General features: G+C 42.3%; 1 protein-coding gene across 1 annotated transcript; it reads left to right on the top strand.

Moving 5' to 3' along the window:
* Positions 1–795: 795 nt before the first annotated feature.
* Positions 796–23,401, top strand: YWHAQ (tyrosine 3-monooxygenase/tryptophan 5-monooxygenase activation protein theta). Its single transcript, XM_061460796.1, has 6 exons — positions 796–954; positions 2,045–2,429; positions 17,970–18,093; positions 20,669–20,832; positions 21,190–21,285; positions 22,324–23,401. The coding sequence occupies exons 2-6, from the start codon at positions 2,136–2,138 to the stop codon at positions 22,381–22,383; spliced, it is 738 nt and encodes a 245-aa protein (XP_061316780.1). The 5' UTR covers positions 796–954; positions 2,045–2,135; the 3' UTR covers positions 22,384–23,401.
* Positions 23,402–24,090: the final 689 nt, after the last annotated feature.

Raw genomic sequence — 24,090 nt, 5'->3', positions numbered from 1 at the left:
AAAAATGGCTTTTCAGAACCCGGCATTGGGAAACACTCGCCCCGGGAGCTCCCGCAGCCACCACCCGGGTTGCTGCACGGGCCGAGGCACAGCCCGGGCGGGGCGGCGGCTCCCCGCTCCGAGCGCCCTCCTCCCTGCCGCGGGCAGGCGGACTCTGCCCGCTCCGGAAGAGCCCACCGGCAGCCGCCGGCCATGCCGGCTCCTCCCGCCCCGCCCGGCCCTGCCCTGCCCAAGCCACCTCAGGGGTAGCTGTCCCGCTCCTGCGGGAGCTAACGTGAGAGGCGGGCCGGGGGGGCAGGCGGAGTATTGACAGCTGCCCGCTCGGGCCCCGAAGGACCGCCTGGGTGTGTAGCGGGGCCGCCTCGTCCCGTCTCTCTCCTCTGCCCGCCAGCAGAGCCCTCGCCCCGCGGCCGACGCGGGCACCGCCTCGCCCGGTGCCTCCCGCCGGGAGCTCCCTGCCTCTCTTCCCGCCTCGCCCCCTCGCAGCACCGGTGCCGGCCGGCACCCGCTGCTCCGTGGGCCGCGATCGGGCCCCGGCGGCCAGGGAAGGGGAAAGGGGGACGGCGGAGGAGAGGCTGGGATGGGGGGGGTTGTAGCAGCATCACCATGGCGACAGTGACGTCATCTCACCCTGGATCTAATTGGAGGAAACCCCGTGGCCCCAGCCGCAGCCCACGGGCCAACCGAGCTTGTGCCCTGCCTGCGCTCGCCCCCGCGGCGGCGCGCTCTGCTTGGATTGGCTGTCAGGGCGCGAGGGGGCAGGGCCAGGCCCGCAGACAAGGCTGCGATTGGCCGCGTGGGCGCGGGTTGAACAGCGGGTAGGCTTGCCTGTGCCAACGCCCTTTAGCGCTGGCTCTCGCCGGAGACGGGAGCGGTTCTTTCTCTCCGCCACAGCCCCGAGCGAGGCAGCCGATCGGGTGGCGCCCGCGGCCCGGCCTAGCGAAGCGGAACCAGGTGAGCGCCGTGCCGCGGCCTCGCGGCGGGTGCGGGCCCCGCTCTGCCGCTGCCTGCCGCCGCGTCCTCCATTTTGTGATCGCGGCGTGGAGCTCTCGGCGGCCTCAGGGAACGGGAGGCGCAGCCAGCCAGAGCCGCCATTTCGCACCCAGCGGGGCCGCCGGCTTCCTCTTTCCGCCCTGCCGCAGCGGGAGGCCGCGCCGGCCACCCTCCGTCCCCGCTGCCCCCCGCCGTCCATGGGGACGCGGCCGCCCCTGGCCCCCGCCCTCGTCGGGACCGAGACCCCACCCACTGCCACTCCGCCGGGCTCCCCCGCCGGCAGTGCGGGGTCGTCCCGGCCCCCGCCGCCGAGAGCCGCCGTCCCGGGCTGGAGTTAGGCCCGCTCCCACCGGGGGGATGCGGGAGGCCAGGACCCGCCGCGCCCCACCGCCAGGAGGCGAAGCAGCCTGGCCCCGCCGCCCCGCCCCGGCCGCTCCGAGCTCCCCTGGCCGCGCTCGCCCCGCAGAGCGCGGGTGCCCGAGGGAGGCGGATCTAGGCCCCGCTCTGCCTGCCCGTTGGGTTTTAACCCCTTCCTTGCCTCCCCAGGGACGAGCCCGTCTCGCTCATTATTTATTTCTTTCCCTGTTTTCTCGCCTTTAGCATCCGCCTTTCTTCAGCTCTCATCTGCAGGGGTTGTGGCACACGGGGCTTTGGGCGAGGCGGCGAGGGTGGCGGGGTTTCCTTCTTCAGGTTCGTGTTAGAAGGCAAGGAAGAAAAGCAGGGTGAAGACAAAAGTCCGCCCTGATGGAAAAATAGCTATTTCCAGTGCTTGGTCTTTAGGATGCTGTCCCTTGGCTAGCGCTGAGTGTGCCTCCCCAGTTGGGTTTCTAGGTCGTGGTTTCCCTAGGGGTGGACCCTTGAGACTAGTGCCTTTCCCCGTAGCCCTGCATGGAAGGGCAGGTTGCTGTAGTCCATCTTTCCACAAGAAGCACTTGATATGGGGAAGGGGAGGCAAGGCTCACTGTGATCCTTGGTGTTTGCGAGGCGTGGCATAGGATTGTGCTCTGTAGTGGACATCCTAGCGCCATGGTTACCGTCTTCTTTTCTGCAGGTTTTGAGGTGCATTCTCGTGTTGGTAGTGTGACGTCCCCAGCTTCTCCTGCTTTTGCTACTCTACTGCTCTTGCCCCACTGCCAGCCACCATGGATAAGACCGAGTTGATCCAGAAAGCCAAGCTGGCTGAGCAGGCTGAGCGCTATGATGATATGGCAACCTGCATGAAGGCAGTAACTGAGCAAGGTGCTGAGCTGTCCAATGAGGAGCGCAACCTGCTCTCAGTGGCCTACAAGAACGTAGTGGGGGGTCGACGCTCTGCCTGGAGGGTCATCTCTAGCATTGAGCAGAAGACAGACACCAGTGACAAGAAGATGCAACTTATCAAAGACTATCGGGAGAAGGTGGAGTCTGAGCTCAGGTCCATCTGCACCACTGTGCTGGTGAGTGGGGACTTCCTTTTTTCTTCTGTTTATTTTTAGGATAAAGAAATACAGTATTCATGTGTTCTGCTGTACTGGCGAATAAGACTGGGATCTTGACTGGGGAACATTGTGTGAAGTATGCTGGGGTAGGGGAAGTCTGTGCAGTAATTTCTGCAGTCATTATGTGGGTTTCTGTGAGGAGGAAGATCATCTGCTCAACACTGTAGCTCTAGATGTATAGAGGTATCTGAGATATACACTCAATTTTGAGTGTGCTTTTAGAATACATTTTTGGCTGGAGTGATCCATATGTAGTATTGCACTAGATAATTACAAAGAATTTAGCCTCATGCCTATTTGTGTTGTGGTTTTTAAGCTGATCTGTTTGTAAGGTAAGCTGAAAAGAAAGTGAGAAAACCACTTTATTTCTTCAGAGCTAGTAACCTGTTAAAAGCATTTAAACTTGGTGTGCATTTTGTTTACATCTTGTGAAGCAAAAGACTGTCAAGGGGTATTTAAGACATGTTTTGAGGATCTTTTTGACAAAAATGTGTTTTTATAAAGTAAAACGTCCATGTTGAAGATAGGAAATAAAGAAATGTGGAAGTTGGCTTTGTCAGATTCAAGCTGACTCCTCAGGGGAATCTTTAAGATGCATTTGCAGTAATTATGGAATAATGTAAAACTGAGGTGTGAAAACTGGCATGACACCCCAGGCATGCATCAAAGCCCAGGAATACATTTCTGTACAAGCAGCAGAATTCCAGATGCTATCGGTAACAAAACTACTGCGCTGTAGTGGCAGCTGAAGAGACTTGTCAGCAGTGTGGAGGCTGCTGGACCCTATTCCATGTGACGAGAGTTGTGGCTGTGGGAAGCTACATGCGTGTAATGCAGTAGTAACTGTGTGGCAGATAATCTTCAGTGGTTTATTTGCTCTTCCTCATTACTTTTGTCTAGTGTCTGCTATTGCTAACTAAGAACAGGAAGAAGCAGGTCTATAAGTAATTAAACAATTTTGAGGTGAACGTATCCTAGATTAGTTTAGGAGACCTGAATATAAAGCTGATTGGTTTGGAAGTAACTGATTTTTTTTTCTTTATGAAGCCTTCTGGATCCTCACATACAAGGGAGAATTTCTTTGCATTGTGCTGAAAATATTCTTCCTTGCATGCTGCTGAATAGGTTTTGGGGATTTTTTCTAAAACAGTCAAAATGAGTTACCTTTGCTCAAAAATAATTTGGATGTTTATTAGCTTAATCAATCAGTTGAGTTAATTCCTTAACACATTTCAGAGTTCTGTGTCTTCCAAAGAGTTTCTCCAGTTACAGGTATAGTTAAGTTGTAAAACTTTCATCTTTGTGAAAATGATGTGACTTGTGTAGGGCACCAACTACTGATTCCTGTGACTGGTTTCACTAGAACCTGTGTGACCAGATGCCAGCATTCTGCTACCAGGAGCTGGTGCTTCCATAGGGAGACTGAGTGCCTCTGAATGATAAAGGTAGTGAGCCATTTCATGCAGTGTCTATACTGAAATTATTCCAGGCGCATCAAATGGTGGACAGCAGGCAGTCTGGTAACCGTGCTAACACAAGCCTCTGATGGAGGGAAAGCAAGCTCTTCCTGTGCTAGCTGGGTTTCCCCCTGCATTCACGTCTTTCTCTGTTCTCAGCAATGACCTGGTTGGCAATTCTTTCCTTCTCTTCTCACCTGGAAGGCTACAGGAAGTAGTGAAGACCAAAACCTGCAACTGTGCATGCTTTTCCTGTTCTGCCCTGCTGGCAAAGATGTGCCTTCCTTTGGTAGGAGCAGATGTCAGCCTGTCTACTGCAAGCCTTCTGACTTTTATTCTTCCTTTGAGGGACATGTGCAAGTTACATTCTGTTCAGCTTCTTTCCCTTTCCTCCTCCATCTAGCGCTTCTATGATCCATGAGTCAGCATCCAAGAAGTTGGAACTCACAATGTGCAGGCACTACAAAGGATGGGTTTCCCAAAGCTGAGCTGCAAGGGAGTTATGACTCCTCCTCCTTCAAATTACAGTTTTTTTTTTTCCTTTACTAATGCCGTAGTAAGTGCTTGTAACGTTATTAGATCTCTTTAAGCTGAATCTCAGAGGTGGGCCTTTAACTCTAGGAAGGAAGCTAATCTGAAACAACTGCTGGCAAGTAGTATGGAAAGGTTGCTTGTCATCTGGAGTATTTGGATTTAGCAAGGGTGGATGTGTGGGGTGGAGTGTGACTGCTGTTAGTCATACTGCTAACAGTTTTTTCAAAAGGCTTTTATTACTGGTATGGCACACCTTTTGAAAAGGAAGTGTATCTGCTTCATTTGGAAATATTCTAACGTTACAAAATACTGCTAATTTTTGATGGAAAAGGCAGCAACAATGCTGGATCTACAATTGCTCTTTTTCCATAAAGAATGTCTCAAGCCAATTAGATAAAGCATTGGTCTAGGGCACTGGTTGATAAGGAGCTTAAATTTAATAACCACTAGAATACAACCATCAAAAATTATGTTGAGATATCTACATATAGATATACATAGATAAATAAAAATAAAACTTGCTAATTATTTAATTAACTTACAACCAATATCAGTGGTCACAGTAAGATGTTCCATCTCATGCCAAGCAGTGAAGGCATTGCTTTAACTGCCTATCTTGCAAATAGGAGTAGATGTGATCTAAACCCTTTTTAACTCTTAATTTTATGACTGGTCTTTCAGGTGAGAGTGGCTTTTTAATGAAGAAGTGGTAGGACTTTGTCAAACAACTTGCACAAATGTTTTATGTGAAAGGTACACTAGGAGGTTTTATGAAGTCTCTCGATTGATTAATTCCTTTGTAATGTAGAAAATTAATGTTGAGTCATCCCTTATGAAGCCTAGTCAAAACTGTTCTTGAAACTTTTGTCCCTGAATAAAGAAACAGGTTGGCAACTTAACTTTTTTTTTTCAAGGTGAAGTTGAGCTATGTTGTTTCAGATACTCTCTGAGCACAAAGTTCATGTTTTTTTATATTCTGAGTGACTTCAAGACAGGGATGATTGGTAATGTAGACGGTATGGGTGCAGCAGTAACTTCCACATAGTGAAATAGCGTGGAACTTTGAAGGTGGAATGTGGAATGTAAGACCAATGCTTTATTGTATATACACCCACTGTTTAGTGACATCAGATTTTCAAAAAAAGTAACTTTTGAATTGAGACTTCTCTGGAGGCGCAGATAGAACTGCTGAGATTTCTGAGAGCCTCAGTCTCTTTTCACAGCAATAACTCATTTTGCATTCAAGATTCATTCTTTAGAGACATCTAGTGTCTTCAGTTTTTACTGTCTTAAGGTTGAGAAGATGCTTGTAAATGTCTGATCTTCTGTGAGATTGCAGTGTTAATTGCTGAAAGCATGAATTAGTGTGTTGCTCTTGCCAGCTCTCTCTTCCTTTGTTATTTCCTTCCTTCCTTCCCCCACCCCAGGGTTGCAGTGTCGTTACTTACTTCTGCTTTGCATAATTAAGAAACAATAAAACCTAATAAAAACAAAGGTAGAAATCTATGACCACTTCTGATTTTTATCCATTTTGTAGATCTAGTTGTAAAGTTACTTGGTTAAAAATGAAAAAAACAGAAATCCCCGTACTGGAGGATGATGTTCAAATTGGATATCTTCAGCAGCACAACTTCATAGCTTCATTGAAAATGAAGTCGGCATTTTCTTGCATCAGCAAATAAGATTCCTCTGTCAGCTTAATATCTGATGTCAGATGGTGAATAAGCTTTGATTATAGCACTGTTTCTTCCCTACTGTTACCTTTGGCCTGCAGAAAAGTGAAATCTTGATGATGATGATTATTCATGCAGAAATTTGGAAGATTCTGTAAATATCGGCTTAATGCTGCTATATAAACAATTTCCTAGAGTTTCCTATCTTGCGAATCCTTTCTCTCTGCTTTTCTCTTTTCAGTGAATGGCCAGACTTTATACGGAAATAGAATCACAGAATAATTAGGGTTGGAAAGGACCTTAAGATCATCTAGTTCCGGCCCCCCTGCCATGGGCAAGGACACCTCCCACTAAACCATGCCACCCGAGGCTCTGTCCAACCTGGCCTTGAACACTGCCAGGAATGGAGCATTTACAGCTTCCCTGGGCAGCCCATTTCTCACCACCCTAACAGTAAAGAATTTCTTCCTTATATCCAATCTAAACTTCCCCTGTTTAAGTTTGAACCTATTACCCTTGTCCTGTCGCTACAGTCCCTGATGAGTAGTCCATCCCCAGCATCCCTGTAGCCCCCCTTCAGATACTGGAAGGCTGCTATGAGGTCTCCACACAGCCTTCTCTTCTCCAGTGACAAGAGTGCAGAGGTGAAAATAGCATCTGAGTAAGAGGGTATTACGGTCTTTGACACTGGGAACTATGTAGGATATAGTTTTCCTCTGAGGGTTGGGCATACTAATCACTTAATATTACTTTTTTACTTGAATTAGTTGTCCCAGTAGTGGTTGGGACAGTGTTTCAGGTATTACTTTTTTTCCTTTGTAAATTAAAGCAGATGCTATTGGCTCATCCTTTTTCAGTAACTGACTAAAAGGACTAGCTACTTCATGAGTCAGAGCCAGACTTTAGATTGGGAATGTTATTTCTTGGCAAATCCAGAATTGTGGAGTGAATGTAAAATGAATGTTTTAATTTGGAATAACAGTCTTCATTTAGAAGAAGGGTAATACGTGGGGAGAGAGTTGATTCTCCTTTGTGTTCTTAGCACAGCTTTTAGCAAGCACCAACACATTTATGATAAGAATTGTGGAACTTAATGCATGAATCTCTTGTAGTTTAATATGCTTAAACCTTAAATTCATTATCTGAACTTGACTTACTCATAGTTGTACCTTCTCTTACATGAGCTTTTGCCCTTCATTAGAATCTTCTGCTGGAATACTGCGCTTCTGTGCAAGGAAAACTGAATCTGTTCTAAGAAAGGACTGACACTTGGAGAACCGAAGTCTAGAATCCACTGATGTTCTTGAAGCGACTGAAAACTGTTAAAGCCTAACTAAAAATAGTTCTAGGAATTCTCATGGTAGCTGAGGCCTCCATCCCATGCAGTCGTTGCTTGCTGCCCCCTCCCCCTGCAACTGGATACTGAATTTCTAGAATATTACAAGCAAGCTAGTGGAGGATACAAGATGAATGGCAGCAAGGTAATCTCTCTGAGGTTCTGAAAACTTGTGCCATTAAGTTACCTGTGTGTGCAGTGTCACTTCCTTTTTCAGAAGGTACTAGTGTGAGTTTAGGTCATTGATTTGGTTTGTGTGGATATCTCCATCTTGAGGGAAAGGTGAGAGTAGGGTTAACTTATGTCTGTAGAAAAAGAAAAAACTGAAGATCAGTGGCTTGTCTGTCCTTAAAAATTCAAGAAGTGGCCACCAGAGAATTGCACTTGTGCAGCCATAGCTCCTAACAGCTCTGAAAAGCCTGTCCTGAATGTTACATCCTATGAGAGGCAGGATGTAGAGTCCTTGAAAATAGGAAATATTTATACTGATACAGGTGACCAGCTGTTGAGAATGGGGCAGCCAAAGCCTCATCTGTCTCCAGTGAAACCCATTATTTAATGACAGCAAACTGAAGATTAAGTAGCCTGATTGTTATCAAGGCTGTTAAAGCTTTGTACTATACCTTTGCCAGTCTTAAAGTATTAGATTTACCAGTATGGGCACAGAAGCTTGATATTCTTTTTCTAGTAATGGGGGATACCTGATTTTCAGAGGAAGGTGGTGAGGAAAATGGCGGGGGGAGGAAGGTAAAAGTGCATGGATATTCTTTTTTTTATAAGTTTTATAGGTGAAGGTGAGTTCTTGATTAATCAGCATGCTCTTATTTGTGTAGATCTTGCCCTCTTTTAGTTTTATGCTTTTGGTCTTTGAGAACAATGGGCCTAGTGCCTTTAGATGTCATTTGCCATGTCTGTTTGAGTGGTTTTGTACCTGCATAAAATTGAAGCTAATTTTATCACAAACTAACTAGGTAAGGTAAGTAAGACTGTTCTTGATCACTGCGTTTTTGGTACTTACTCCATAGAACTCTACTAAGTTCGTTGGCCTGATGTTTACAGCTTCCTCTTCATCCTTTCTGCTTCCCAGGATGTCAGAACCAACATCAGAATGCACCAGCTGAGCATACAGCTGACTTGTAAGCTTGTAATTTGCTAATTCTCTCTGCATACTGCAGTAGCAGTTAATGTGAAATGGCCGTTTAGACATGAGAGGCAGTAAAAATAATGTAAGTGCTGAGTTTCACATTTTGTGGTTCTGTGCACCCATGAAACCATCAGATGTAAAGACCTATGAACTAGAAAGTCCTGAATTAGTTGATTTTACTTGTGCTTTTCTCTTAGTTTGTTAAAGGAATCGAGGGTTTGATTTACCAGTTCCTAATGATAAGGGTTTATTCCTTGCTCTGGTAATCTTTATTCTGTCCTTTAGTGTATACGATCTGTCCACTGAAGTAACTGGACGTAGGAGTCATGTTAAGCTCCAGAAACAGAAAGCATTCCCTTATCTCCAGTAATAAATTTTCTGAATACACTATGTACATGCTTACCAGATTGACAGCCTCTTATTTCCTGGATAAAACTTCTTCAGGAAGTTCTGTTCTGAAGATGAACACATTTTGCAAAATTCTTGTAAGCAGAAATCATTTTAAATGGAAGTAGGTAGCAGGGCCTTAGTAAGAAAGTCAAGGTTCACTTGCTGTGAGAAATGGTTATAATGAGGCTATCTGAAATGTTGGCTTATAGTTTTTGTGACTTAAAGGTTACACTTCATTGTTGTAGGTTGTCTCATTTGGAAAATAACAAATTACTGGCACACTCCTAATACACTGAGTGAAATATTACATTGCTGGGTTTCTTTAAAGGTGAAGTTGGACAATGCAGAAGGCTCTTGCAGCTGCACTAAGCAGTGATCTGTTTTGTTATCATAGAATTGTTTGGCTTGGAAGGGACCTTAAAGATCATCCAGTTCCAACCCCCTGCTGCAGGTAGTGACACCTTCCACTAGAGCAACTTGCTCCAAGCCCCATCCTTGAACACTCCCAGGGATGGGGCAGCCAAGCTTCTCTGTGTCAGGGCCTCAGCACCCTCACAGTAAAGAATTTCTTCCTAATGTCTAATCTAAATCTACTCTCTCAATTTAAAGCCGTTATCTTTCTGGATTTCAGTGTTCACAAGCCTCTGGGGCTTTGAAATGGAGAGCAGAAGTGAAACAAGTAACACTTCTAGGCCCTCCAGAGTGTATTTATTGTCATGAATTTTGATGTTTTCTGGCTCTAAAAATAAACATTTGCACAAGGGCAACATACCTTAAGCCCGCATGAATCTTACACACTGTTGTTCATTTTGAGTATTGTTAAGTCTAGATATGTCTTGGTCAGTCACTTAATTGTACATTCAGGGCTTTTGGAGCTGCAGAGCATATAAATATTTTTAAATGCAAATTCAGTCTTTTTTGTTTGATTCTATCATACCAGGAAAGATCACAAATGGAAGATGCTGAAAGAAACTTTTAGGTAGTCAGGATTCTGAAGAGAAGGATTTGCTGTTGGTAATGCATGTTTACTGAGAGGGGCATAACACTTGAAGTATTTTTATGAATTAGAAATACGGAAAATGCCATCACAGAAGAATGTTACAATCAAATTGAGGTAAATGTGATAAAAAGAAAATCTTCCCGAAACCTTTTGGCTGTGTTGTATGGCCGTTACTTCAGGAAAAGATTGTAATTATTGAAAAAGGGATGACTTTTTTTTTTTTAAAAGACTCATTTCTACATTTTGCAGGAGAACTGGAAAACCTCTAGGTTCTGCCATAAAAACTTGAATAATTCTTTGACTTTCACTAGGTTGATTTTTGTCTGATGAATATCCATAGAGAAAGGAGAACTTGCATTCCACACACTCACAGTTCCTGGCTTACATAGTTCTTTGAGGACCACAGAACTTTCTAACTTCTTGGTTTAGGGGAAATGTTAGCAGTGAACGTAACTTCTAAGTGAAATTAATCTCAACCCCAGGTGGAAATGGTGTAGGCAGACATGCTGCAGCTCAGGCTTTCAATGCATCTGTTAAGTGGGATTCCAGATACTTCATTCAGGGCCAGTCCTAAAGATTGACTGCCAGTTTTTAAAACTATGTAGACAAAACTCAGAACCAAATGGAAAAGATGAATTAGGTCATCCTCTCCGTTTCCATGCCAGGTATGTTTGTCTCTCAGCAGTGCCTTGTCAGGTCATCTTAAGGCCATGCCATTACTGGAAAGGCATACATGTATTTTCCTCAATAGATAAACTGAACTGCTAGCCGTCTTAAGAGGTCTGTATGAAAACTATTTAAAGCTCTCCCAAAAGGAGATGATACATAAAGTTTGAATCCAGAAGGAGAAAGAACTTCTGCTGAATTACACTTTTGAAAGTAAAGTGATCTTTCTGTTGCAGCAGGGGACTCTCCCTTTCCTGTTAAGAAAACAACTGCTGAATGTTAAAACACACCTAGGTTGCAGTGAGTCATACTGTGGACTTTGTAATGACTGATTATACTTGGAGTAGTTGAAAAGTCTTTGAAACAATTTACTAGGCTATTAAAACAGGCAATCACTTGTGAGTAGAAGCCTTATTGAAAGGTCTGAGCCTGCACTGATCATCTGTGCTGTCAAACACTGTGGAACTTTTAATGTGTTTGAATTCACATTTAACAGTTATATTAAGGGAATATATTGCTCTGAGCTGCCTCACCAACTTCTTAGCTTTACTTCTTGACTGCAGTTAAGTTGGAAACCATTTCCCTGTATGCTACTTGTAGGTGATTTTCCTCATGGTGGAGCTGGACCTTCAGAAATACTTGAGACTGAAGAATTTTTCCAGGTATTTTCTGTGGCTGAATGTATGTGGTGTCACACACTGCATAGTGTTCCTGTTAGATGCAAGCTGCTTATCTTCTAGATGGGACTGTGATGCTGAATCTGTGTGAGTTAACCTGCTAAATAAGAAAGTGTTGACATATATTCAGTGCATCTGCATTATTATTAAGGATCCTTGTCACAAAATAGGTTTATTTTGAAACAGTTTCTTCACTTGCATGTGACCATTTGGTTCTCTGGGATTTGGCCAATAAGTGTACGCTGTTCTAGGCAAGTACAATGTTAAGTAATCAGAGCTACTTGCTGTCACCCATGTAATGTCTGTTCTGGTGCTAACTTCAGTCTTCCTTAGAAGAACCGCAAAAAGCATGCGCGCGCGCACACACACACACAAACCCCAACAAAACCCCGAAAGCACTTAAAAGTTTAAAATAGGGAACATTCAATGTCGTCTCGGGAAGGGAGGGACCACCTACGAAATGGTAATAAAATTCAGTCTAGTCTCTGTAAGACCTGTGAAAACTGGTACCCTACAGAGTAGTAGCACCTCCTCTGCTGGAAGGTCTGAGGAGAGCTTGGACAGCAGAGAGTTTCTGAGCAGCTGATTTGAAGTTCTAGCTGATTTGGTTTTATTTTAGCTCCCCCATATCACTGAACTTTTCCCATCAGTGGATGAGGAGAAATTATTTTTTTTTCTTATACTGTATGCATTGATATTGGTTAGTTCTTGTATCAGGAAAGATTAATACTATTACGTTTTCTTCTATCTGGATGCTTTTTGTGCTATATGGGTTAAAGCCTAGCAGAGGACTTTGTCTTAAATTACTAAAACCTGCAAATACAAATTACTTCCCACAAACTGTTACGGAGTTTGCTTTTGGAGAATGGCATTTAAAATCATATGCCTGAATGATGGAAGATGGTGTTGGAACAAGGTGTTTCAACAAATTAAAGTAATATATATATGGACATTAAGCTCAAGAATGTTGCTGATACAATATTCTTGAAACAGGCTGACTTGGAAAATCAAACTTTATATTGACTTTAGTCACAAAACTGTGGCAGCAGGTTCTACCATCAGCACACTCCTCCTTGCTAAAGATCACACAGCAGCTTAACCAGTTTTGTATTTTGGAGGGCGTTTCTGCTTAATGGTGGGTGCTTTTATGCTGAGGTTTTTTCCTTCTGGTGGAGCAAAAGTATCACTGTACTGTTGGTGAGAAATGCATATGGCAATGTAGATCAGTCTTTTAATAGAATAACATTAAATAACTTGATGCTGGTGATGTGACCTAAACATGTCATAGGTGTTGACACCTGACTGATGGATGCATTGTAAATATTTTGAGTTACTTTAGTTTAACGCATTGGGAACTTCTGACTGTACCTAGGCACATGGTATATTTAGCTTGCTTTGAAAATTGACCTTAAACTACTTGTGATCAGTAGATAATCTCTGAGCTGACCTGGTTCATGTTCCTCCTTGATCTAGAGCAGATAAGTGTGAAGAATATTTCTGTTAGCTAATGATATTGCAATATGTGCAGAAACTTGTATATTTGCTTTTCTTATTGAAGTCCAATTCTAAATGGCACAAGTGCTGAAGGTAGCTCAAAGGCCAGCTTGGTATGCAAGATGTTTTCTGTACTTCATCTTTGCTGTGAAGATTCTTTGTAGCTGAACATGTGGGAAGAGAGAACAGCACAGATCAGATATCGGTGGTATTTCTCTGCCACTTGAACCTACCACATAGTTAAATTGTCCAGAAGGTATTTGGTGTACCCTGCTTGAACTTGACGTCTCAATCAGGCTTGCCTTTTAAAATAGGCTGAGATGAGGGAGGTTGGTGGGACTTTCTGTTTTGATGTCAGCTTTTAAAAGAAGGGGTTGTCTTGAAAACAGGTAACAGAATGCTTACAAGGAATGGGACTGGTCCATGAATTGCAGGGGATGTGTAGGGAGAGGCTGGCTGGAAGCATACACAACAAACAATTATGAAGGAGCTGTGTCTTCAGGGAGCTTCTTTGTATCAGGCACTTCAAGGAAGATATGTCTGGCATATTCCTTCAGGGCTTGCTTTTCATAAAGCCGAAATGATGGGGAAGGGATGAGAGCAGATGAATTAAACAGTATTTCTGGCTCAGATTAATTGCAGTACACTGATACTACAGCCGCATGTTCAGCCCTTGTTCCTACTTAAGCAGAGGGGAAAAGAGACTAAGAAAGGACAGTTACTTAGTTGGGAAGGAACAAAAGTAGAACTGGAGAAGGATCCAGAAAGGCAATTGAAATGTAACTTCTCTTAGCATGTAAAGCAGTAAGTCTGCTAATGGAGTGAAAAATAAAAAATAGTCATTCCAGCTTTAAAGGAGTGAATTGCCGCTAGCTCCCAGCCCACTCCCCATGGTTCCTTCAGACACTGGTGCATCTCTTCCAGGGACTGGTAGCCCTTTGTTGCTGCCACCTCTTTAATAGATAAATAAATAAGCCTGCTTTCTGTAGAAGAGGAAAAGAGCACCATATATGAGAATATGATGCTGTAAGGATGTCACGAGTGTTAGCATACTGTGAAGGTAGAAATAAATTGAGAAGAAAAAATGAGCAGTGAGGTGGGAAATCCAACTACCTCAGGACCAGCCTCTTGAGAATAATATATCTATGTGGGGGAAGTAGCAGATACCAGTCACAAACTGCCACAGTATAAACCTGTCTTAATGTAGCTGCACCAGGGCAGGAAGGGTCTGGCTTGATCTGCATTTGATTCCTAGTGTTTGATTACTGCTTGAGAGTCACCCACCAGCAGCTCAAACATCATGCGTGGCTTTTCATGGCAGTGTCTGAAGCATGTTTGACATTGCAGGGCGAGTAATTGCTGGTTGTACAGGTCTTGGTTTAACCTGGTTTAGTGATAAGAACAGTCACAGTTCTTGATGATGGTGGCAACTGTATTTTGATATATAACTTTTTTCTTACCACCCCTACCCCCCCAAAAAAAAAGAAAAGGGGTGGGCACGTTTGCTGTATATGAACATGAATGGCAGTCTGCTGTATTGGCTGACTTCACATATTGTACCTGTGGCAGTGCCTGTCTCTCTTTAGGTAAAATATATCATAATAAATCTTAAGTTTGGCTGAGCTCTGCTTCACTGCTCAGGCTGCCTGTATGCATTTTACCTGCTTTCAGTTGATGTTTAAAGTGAGGGTTCCTTGGCTGATGGATGTCTAATGGAAAGGCAGAAAAGCCCAAGTGGGGAGAGACAGAGAATAGATGTAGGAAATGTTGAGTTTTCATGACTACTAATGACTCATAACAGTTTAAAGTAAATCATTCAGTAAATCATTATTGTGCTGTCTGCTATTGCTGCCTCACCAACATTTTGTCCATTAGCAGGAGGGTAAGGTACCTTCCAGGAAATTATGATGATACCCTGACATGAATGGCTTACTAAGTATACCAAATACATTATTGATTTGAAAGGTAACATCCAGATGGATAAATGAATAGTTTTACTCGAAGTCTGTTTGTATTCTGTTCTATGTGATTCATAAATGAGGTATTTTTTTAATAGTCCTAAATGGAACCAAAACCAGATACATAAAGTCCAGCATGAATGTGTTTCACCTGAGCTGACACACACAGATCTCTCCCTTATCATGTGCTCTGGTAAGGATTAGGAGGCCCCTGAGATATAGGAGTGGGAGCTGCTGACAGGGCAGTTCAGCTCCTCCAGCTGAGGAGTGCCTAGGAAACAAAGCAGTGTTTGCAACCCACTCTTTGCTGTCTGTAAAGCTACAGTTCACTCCCAGCATCCACTTGTTTCCCAAAGTTTCTCAGAAATCTGCACAGAACCACTGGATTTCAAGCCTGCAGAGTGGAGGCAGCACTTTGAAGATTCACTTACATAGAGGACGCAGCACCATGTTCTTGCAGTAAGGTTGAGGCCTTGGCAAAATCACTCGTGCTTCTGGAAGAAGTGTGTGGCCTACCCCATCTGACCAAAAAAAAAAAAAAAAAGGAAAAAAAGTGGGTATACGCTAGATTCCAGGGTCCTAGTATGTTGAAATCATAACCACATCAGTTACACATGGGACTTTACTGCTAAAGCTACCTCCAAAGACTGAATTTTGTAATAAGACCAGTAATACTGTTTGTGTGCTAAGTTTACAATAAATCTTTAGGTTTTGGAAGGCATAAAAGAAAAATGCTTGTTTGTTCCCCTGTTGATGTAGTTGTAACATTTTGAAAAGTTCTATTTTGGCATTTAAAAGAAAAAACAGAGATACAGTTTTGTCAAATACCTGGTTTTAAATCCCATACAACATATCTTTCTTGGTTTTCTGGTCAGTGCTCCTTAGCTTGTGGCATAGTTTCTCACATCGAATGTGAGCACATGCATAAGTCACATCTCTGCTGTTTAATGCAGTCTTACGATGGCCTTTAGAAGCTGACAGTTACTCTTTGGTCGTGACTGATTTAAAGAACCTTTTCTCATGTAGGTGTCCTACATGTTGACTTTCATCATTCAGGGCAGTTTCTTGTAAAATCAAGTCTCTCTGTTAAAATTGACGTTCCTGCATTGTTATCTCTGAGACTTTGAAACTGGTTGGGTAGTATTGTCCTTCTACGGCTGCTGTTGACATCTGTCATAGGAGAAAAGCATCCGAAAAACATTGATCCAAACTCTGAAGTTTTTCTCATTGCAGAAACCTGTAGGGTGGAAATAACTTATTCTAATATGGGAATGACTCATGCAAAATAACCGTATTAATACGGGGTTGTATTACCCATCTGCCTACTATGTCTTAACTCTTGTTTCAAAACAAATCTACGGTTTTGCTGTGTTTTCCATAACACAGGAAGGTGTACCATTTCATACACTTGCTCAAGCCCCTGCCTACATCACTGTGTTAAACTGTTACACAAATTCCCTGCTTAGCCTTGGGCCATACTAGCCCGTGTTTAATCTTTGGCAGTGGCTTAGTAGATTTACAGAAAGTCCTAAAAATGTCTGTTTCTGATTTGGTAAGTGGATAGGTATGTCGGGCTCTGTATCATCTTGCCCTCCTGCTGCTTTCTCTGGGGTGGTAATAAGAGCACTCGTAACTCTACTGTTTCTTTATGCCTTCGTAAGGGGGATCTCTGAAGGGAGCTTGTCTATGGAGCTGTGCAGTATTACATCCATGGTAAGCACCCTGTCTGTGGAGTCAAAAGTCCTTTTTTCACCTGGTTGCAAGTACCCTGATACAAGTGTTGGTTTAAAATAACTGTCAGCCCCTCTGGTGGGCTTGGAATGAGTAAACACTTTGAGCTGGATTGCTCTGCTACTGTTGATTATTAAAGGAAGCAATAATGGTGCAGTGGTATGCATACGGAGTAGGTTGGTGTCTAAAATTAGCTCATTTTAATTATAGTGCTATAGTTGCTAATTAAAATGCTGAGGGGTTTTGGCCTGGAAGTTTACAGTTCCTTAAATGTTTTCATTGTAGGCGCTTCATGAATTTGGATATATATTCTGTAACAAAAATCTCAACTAGCCACAGTTTGCAAGTTTTGTGGAAACTTTCTGCTGCTTTTATGACCTGTTTATTTTCCAAGTAACTGAATGCACATCTTTATCACTTAAATTCTTAAAGTTGCTCTCAATATTGCAGGGTTTCCTTGAGTCTATTTTGGAGCTTTTTGTCAACTCCGGAGAACATAGGTCGGTTGTGGTAATGTGTTGGGTGAAATCACTGTGGCTGAGGGACATAGAGGTCAGTCAGAAGCTGCTTTCCTCCTTGTCCGTTCTCTGAAGTACCCCCTTTGCTGAGAGAAAATCCTGTGCCTCTTCTGTCCTTCACCCCTATTTTGGAAGGGCTAGGAGGTCTTGCAGAGAGACTTATCTCCTCTTGATGGAGGCTTGTAAACCTTCCCTGTCCTGTTATTGGGTAGGGGAGCTGTGAGCAGGGGGAGTGATGTTAGCAGCAGCTCAGGGTGTTCTTGGGGGCACTGTATAGTTCTGCCCATTCCTGGGAGCAGCAGGGCAGGCAGGAAGGATGCCTCCTTGCTTGCTATGCTGGAGCCAGCGTTGCTTTACAGCCTTACAAAGAGCTGGTACAGTTTAGTGAGGCTTCCTTCTGTCTAGACAGGTTCAAAGCCTTGTCTGTCTCTGGTAGGTGGGCTGGAGATTCCTTATCACAAGTCTAATGAACGCAGTCTATATGAAAAACAATTGAGTTGTTTTTCTTACTTTTTCCTGTGAAGAGGGGATAAGTTATTTATAAATAGCTTTGAAACTTTCTGCATAATGTTTCATTTTTCCTGTAAGAGCTTACTCATTTGCAACAATGTTTGTGAAAATAGAAGTGCACATTTTGAAACTAAACCTGGTCCTGAAACTATCATTAGTAAACCTTTACTTGTTACTTTTTATGCAGTCTGATCGGATGGTTGATCATGTTAATGTAGTCTCCAGCTTTGTACCGTAACACAGTTTGTTTAAATAAGTGTGCATCTATGTAAAATACCCTTTAAACTGATTTTTCCTTTGTACCAAGCATTCGGGTCCAGCCAAACTTTCTGGAGAGAAATAAAATAGATTGAACTTGGTTGCAAGGGTGTACGCAATATGTCAATGTCTTTTTGTTGTTGTTCTTTCAGGAGCTGCTGGACAAATATTTAATAGCTAATGCAACTAATCCAGAGAGCAAGGTATTCTACCTGAAGATGAAGGGAGACTACTTCCGATACCTTGCTGAAGTTGCCTGTGGTGATGACAGAAAACGTAAGTACCTCGTGGTCTTTGGGTCTTTAAAAGCTGATCAATGTCAGTTTTGGACCATGGGTGAGGGAACAGTAAATGAAGTCCATATGCCAATATTGTATTGTGAATTCACTTGAGTTAGCTGAGTGGGAACAACTATGTTTGAGTTGGAAATCTTCAGTGTTTATAGAGACAGAGTTAAATTCAGAATAGACTTTGAGCACAGTGTGTCAGGGAGTTTTAGGTGGTGTGTCTGTCTTCTACCCTAAATTTCTGGATAGTTGTTCCATAATGCTTGTTCAGAGCTTCTGGAAAATAATTTAGGTGAAGGTCTGCTAACATATTTGATTTTGTTTGTATTTCTTTACTAAAATAAAGTTGGTGAGGAAGAGTAAACAGAGCTCTCCAACATTTTTAACTCCTTGATGGAGTCCTGTTAATCTGTTAGTTTTAATCATTTCAGTGTGAGGCAGACTTCATTGTAGTCACCTTAGCCTATAAAGAAGCAACAAAATTACTAGGTCAGTACACTACCCAAAGAAGTGTGAGCTGCATTCTGAAATGGTTGATGTTCACAGCGATAACATTGTGCTTGTAATTTTAGTTTGCTCTTTTGGATCCAGCAGAAAAGGCCTGGAAAACTTCACAGCTGGTACTGTCACTTCGTTCTGGGCATCCTGAGAATGCAGAACATTCCTAGAAGTTAGGTGGTTCTGAGTACCTCAGGAAGCTCTTCTGGAAAGGATTTTAACTCTGTTCAGAGGATGTATTAGAACTGTCTTGCAAGGTGCCCAGATGCTGTTGTGATTTTAAACTCTTGGTATGGCACAAGCTAGTGATATGTTTCTACATAACTAAACTAAAACTAGCCCTGGAGTGATGCCGTGACACAAAGTATATGGTCTGTTAAGAGCAGGATGAGGCTGAAGTGACTGTCCCTTTGGGCTGGGCATGGTTGGCCTCTGGCAGTGCTAGCTGGTTTAAACCAATTGAATTGCAAAGTGGGAGGACAGGGCTGATTGTTGTTTCAATAAAGGCTTTGTTAGCCTCCTTGTATTTTAGGAGCAGTTAAGTTGAGAGATGAAAATATACAAAATGGAAGAAAAATCTTTGCATTTACAAGTTGCATTCAGAAATTCTTAACCCTTTGCCTGATTCGAATGACCACAGCAGGTCCAGCTGGAGCAGAGACAACTCCATCTTTAGCTTTCACAAAGATAATCTGATTCATGCTTTGTCTCTAGCAGCAGTTACAAATCTATGGACTTGTCTGAGCAGAGAAATCCCAGCTTATCTTGGCTAAAAAGACTGTTTAAAGTGATACGCATGCTGACAGGGGTACTTAACTGTGGAAGAGGCACTGATTGATAACCTTATTATCAGATCTTGGTGTTTTGCTGGGAAGTTAGAACTTATGTGTCTTACTGTGCATACATTCTGTGCTCGACTTCTCGCAAGCATCTAGGAGTTTCATTTGAAGCTTTTCTGATGTTCTGCTTCTAAGCATCTGTTTATTTTCTCACCTGAAGCCTTAGGTGTAAAGGGTGGGGCCAGTTCTGTGCATGCTGTGCCTCACCTAAAAAAATCTTCATTTACAAAGCCAAGCCAATCAATCAGTTTTCTCAGCTTGAAATATATTTTATGTATTTATAAGCCAATTTGCTTTCTGTCTGTTAATTCTTTTGCCTTTTTTTCCACCTATTCTCAATAAATTAATAGTCCATTAGCACTCATTGCAGCATGAATCTGAAAAACCCAAGTCTGTGTTTTGACTCCTTTGAATATTTAACAGGTTTTACTTACCAGACTCTTTTCTACAGCACTTTCTAGAGCAGTCATGGTATTATCTCCCTCAGAGAGCTGTATTCTGACTTATGACAATGGGCTTCTTTTCCTGCAGTCTCCTTCCAGTCTGCAGGCATGGTTAGGGACCTCTGGTTGTCCATTAGAAGAGAATTTGAAAGAGTAGCACTCTTGAAGTACTTACTCTAGCCTGGTAACCTTTTTTTTATGGTATTTCTCCCAATTATTTGGGGCACAACCTTGTTATTTTTTTATCTTGACCTGTCTACACCCAGGTTTTGGAGGCAGACTTTCAGATTTTCAGGAACTTGGAGTACATGCCTTCCAAACTTCTACAAGAAGAAGTAAGGCCCTGCAGAGAGTAGCCACTTTCAATATGCACAAGCACATCCATCCTATGCAAAGAACGAAGCAGATGTTCTGTAGAAGTGATGCACTTCTGGGTTGGCTTTTATTTTGATGCCTAAAGAATCAAAAGCCATTGAGGCGATACAGTCATCTTGGATGTCTGTATTGACTAACTTTTGTGTGTTTACCTGCCTCTTGAATACCTTTGCTCTGTAGTAGCTTAATTTGCTCCCTGTGTTCTGTCAGTGTGGCAGCTATACTTAAAATGGATTTGCAATCATTACCTTGATTAAAGTAAGTAAGTGCAGTGTTTCACTAAGAGCAGGCTTATGGAGGATTGTTCAGTCTCTTACTAATGGAGTACTTTAAATATCTTTAAAAACCCCCAATTCCCCCCCAACAAACAAATAAATGAAGCCCTTAATGTTTCTCATTCTTTTAACAGAAACAATAGAAAACTCACAGGGAGCTTATCAGGAGGCATTTGATATCAGCAAGAAGGAGATGCAGCCAACACATCCAATTCGCTTGGGTCTAGCTCTTAACTTCTCTGTATTTTATTATGAGATTCTCAACAATCCTGAGCTTGCCTGCACACTGGCAAAGACAGTAAGTGATTTTTTTTTTTTCCTTCTGTATGCCTGCAGGGACAGTAGAAGAGAGTTTATACTTAAAATAATATGAATTATTATTTCCTAGAGTTTATGCAGGAAATGATCCTATTTAATGTATCTGGTTTCCAAGCTCACCTTGTTAGTGGGATTAAAGGGATAAAAGCAGGTATTTACAATATGACTTAAATGTTCAGCAACACAGCAAGCTTTTATTATGGCTTTATTATTATGCTTCTGTTTCAAACAGCAACGCAGATCATTAACTTCTCATGTTCCTTTTTTTTACTGATAGGTTTAGCTTCTGTTTGCTTAATGATCAGTTAATAGACTAAAGACGGTTTAATCATTCTAGGCGTTTGACGAGGCTATTGCAGAGCTTGATACACTGAACGAAGACTCATACAAAGACAGTACTCTCATCATGCAGTTGCTTAGAGACAACCTAACAGTAAGTTGCCTTTTTATGTGCTATCTGGTTCTGTAACTATGTATTTGCTTTTTTAGACTGAATTTGTGATGAAACACAGCCCTTATTCAGCTATAGGTCAAAACATAACACTGAGTTGGGCTATTTACCTTACTGTCCCTTTTCATAACTCAGTTTGAATGTAGTTTAAGATGATGTCACCATCTTCATGCTGTGTAATCTGGATAGGAAAGCACGTTTTTCATTCTTTGTTGGCCTTTTCAGTGGAGGGGAGAAGGTGTATTCAGCACGTACAAGGTAATGGATGAGAAGTCAAAATATAGTATTCTGTGGTCTGTCAGGGATTCTTGCTCGGACTTCCCTGTTGTACCTCCAGTGCAACTTGCTTTATTTGTTTTCCCAGTTTTCATTTAAAAGAAAAGATACGTAATTTCAATGTGTTAAGAATAAAAACAGTTGATGCTTCAGTATGTTTTATAATGACTACCCGCTTAAGAAAAGTGCCTATTGGAACCACTAAATTCTATTAAAATATGTAACTAAGGCAACTTTTTAGGGAATATCCTCAGGATATCCACTTCATTTAAAATTCCAGCAACGTCTGTTATTTTGCAATACTCCTTTGGTAGGAATGTCTTTTATTAGCACTATAAAATGCTTAGCTTCAGTAACCAAAATGGTAATCTTCACTTTCAGGATTCAGACCACTGCTTTTGAAATTGATATTACTCATGAAATGAGTGTTCAGACTTGTTGAGTGGTGTGGGATCAATGACCTAGCTCACTATTAAGCACAAAGTCTGGACCTGTTCTGAACACTATTCTGCCTCCAGTACCTGGGGTGCATAGCTAGGTGTGCTCTGGGCACAGGAACTATTTCCAATTGCCCCTCTTTGAGCACACACTGTAAGCCAGGGTTGTACAGCTACAGTGCACTGGTACTTTGTAGACTGTACTTTTAAGTCCAATACATTACTGTTTCTGACAGTCAGTAGTCGTCCCTTTTTGGAATTAAAGCTGTGCTTTGGAAAGCTGACACTGTTTTTCTTTTCCTTTTAGTTATGGACATCAGACAGTGCAGGAGAAGAATGTGATGCTGCAGAAGGTGCAGAAAACTAAACTGCACGTGGGGCATCATTCTCCCTTTCCTTCTCAAGAAACCTTTTTACACGTCTCCATTCCTTATAGCTCCACTTGGATTTCCTATAGCAAAGAAAACCCATCCATGTGTATGGAAATCAATTTATAGTCTTTTCACACTGCAGCTTTGGGAAAACTCCATTCCTTGATTTGTGTTTGTCCTGGCCTTCCTGGTGTGCGGTTACTGCTGTAGAAAAGTATTAATAGCTTCATTTCATATAAACATAAGTAACTTCCAAACACTTATGTAGCGGACTAAAGTGTACCTGGTATTTAAAAACAAATCTGAACCAGTTCCTGCCAGTTGACTGTGTTTTGTATTACAGTAAGATATGAAAATGTAGTTAATTGCAACTAAAGAGTGTTCCACATAGCTCTTAATTCTCCACATTCCCTTCTTATTCTGCAGGGTTTCCGTTCCATAATTGACTTTCACATGCTACTGTGTATCCTTTTCAGTAGGAATATGGAAGTACTGGGCCAGATCAAGCTGAGCATTTCTAGTTTGGGAAAAAACAAATTGAGTTGATTCTTGTATCATGTAATACAGAAGCGTGTGTGTTCGAAAACAGGGGCTTCTCTTAATCTTCAGTTGCTGCTGTTTAAGTCGATATCCCTTCCCAGTGAAAGTTTCACTTACACTCCTGCCTTTGTAGTTCTGGTATTCACTTTAGTATGATGTATTAGAAGCAGCATGTTACTGCCGGAGTACAGGCAGTGCTTTTTGGCAGACTAAAGTGCATGTCATTTCTTAATACACTGGAATGGGAAAACCAATTGAAGTTCACATGTCCAAGTCTAAAATTTAGTACTTTTCCATGCAGGTTTGTGCACATGTGAGAAGGTGTCAAGTTTGTCCAGTGATTGTTACTTAGAGAGTTTGGACCACTATTGTGTGTTGCTAATCATTGATTGTAGTCCCAAAAAAGCCTTGTGAAAATGTTATGCCCTCTGTAACAGCAAAGTAACATTAAATAAAATTACATTTTATAAACCATTTACTGTTGACTTGTAACAATTCCATGTAATCACCCAAGGGCTAAACTGAAATGTAGGTATCTTCTGCTAGATGTATCTTTCTCAAATTTAATACATACTTCTAAAAAAAGTCTGCTCTTAAAAGAGCTCATTTTCTGAAAATATCCTGGATAATAGTTAACCTGACATGTGGACTTCCTGGTAACTAAATCTACTGGAGTTAATGGCTTCACCTTATTAATGACCCAAGAAAACACAGTCAATTCCTTGATATGCTTCCATGGCTTGCAAATCTTCTCGTCTAAATTATGTACTTTTTGTAATCTCTTGGAGTTCTCTGAGCGTTCTTCCTGTTGTTTTGGTTTTTTTTTTTGTTGTTGTTTTTTTTTGTTTGTTTTTATTGATGGTCATCATTATTATTACAGTATTCCAGCTACACCTTTAGTAATGTAAGGGAGTTTGTCCTGCTCTAGAAAGCTAATTTGTGTACTGCCATGTCATAATCTGCTTTCTGTTACTAGGATGTGTTTAGTATTACTGTTTCCCCCAGGTTTTGGAGCTTTTTGTAATAATACTTTACTTCTTTTATTTCTTGTTTCTCCTTTGTCCCCTAGATTACTGCAGAGTTTTTTCCTAAACCTCTACCTCTTGTTGTCCCATGTTGGTGGGTTTCTGAAAATATTTAACTCCTGTGAGCGTCCTGGCTAG

This window comes from Pezoporus flaviventris, unplaced genomic scaffold, assembly GCF_033815535.1.
Source record: "Pezoporus flaviventris isolate CSIRO_AGI_PZ_B2104156 unplaced genomic scaffold, CSIRO_AGI_Pfla_v1 ptg000031l, whole genome shotgun sequence".
Taxonomy (NCBI): Eukaryota; Metazoa; Chordata; class Aves; order Psittaciformes; family Psittacidae; genus Pezoporus; species Pezoporus flaviventris.
The sequence above is the reverse complement of the archived record's forward strand: the minus strand, read 5'-3'. Positions and strand labels throughout refer to the sequence as shown.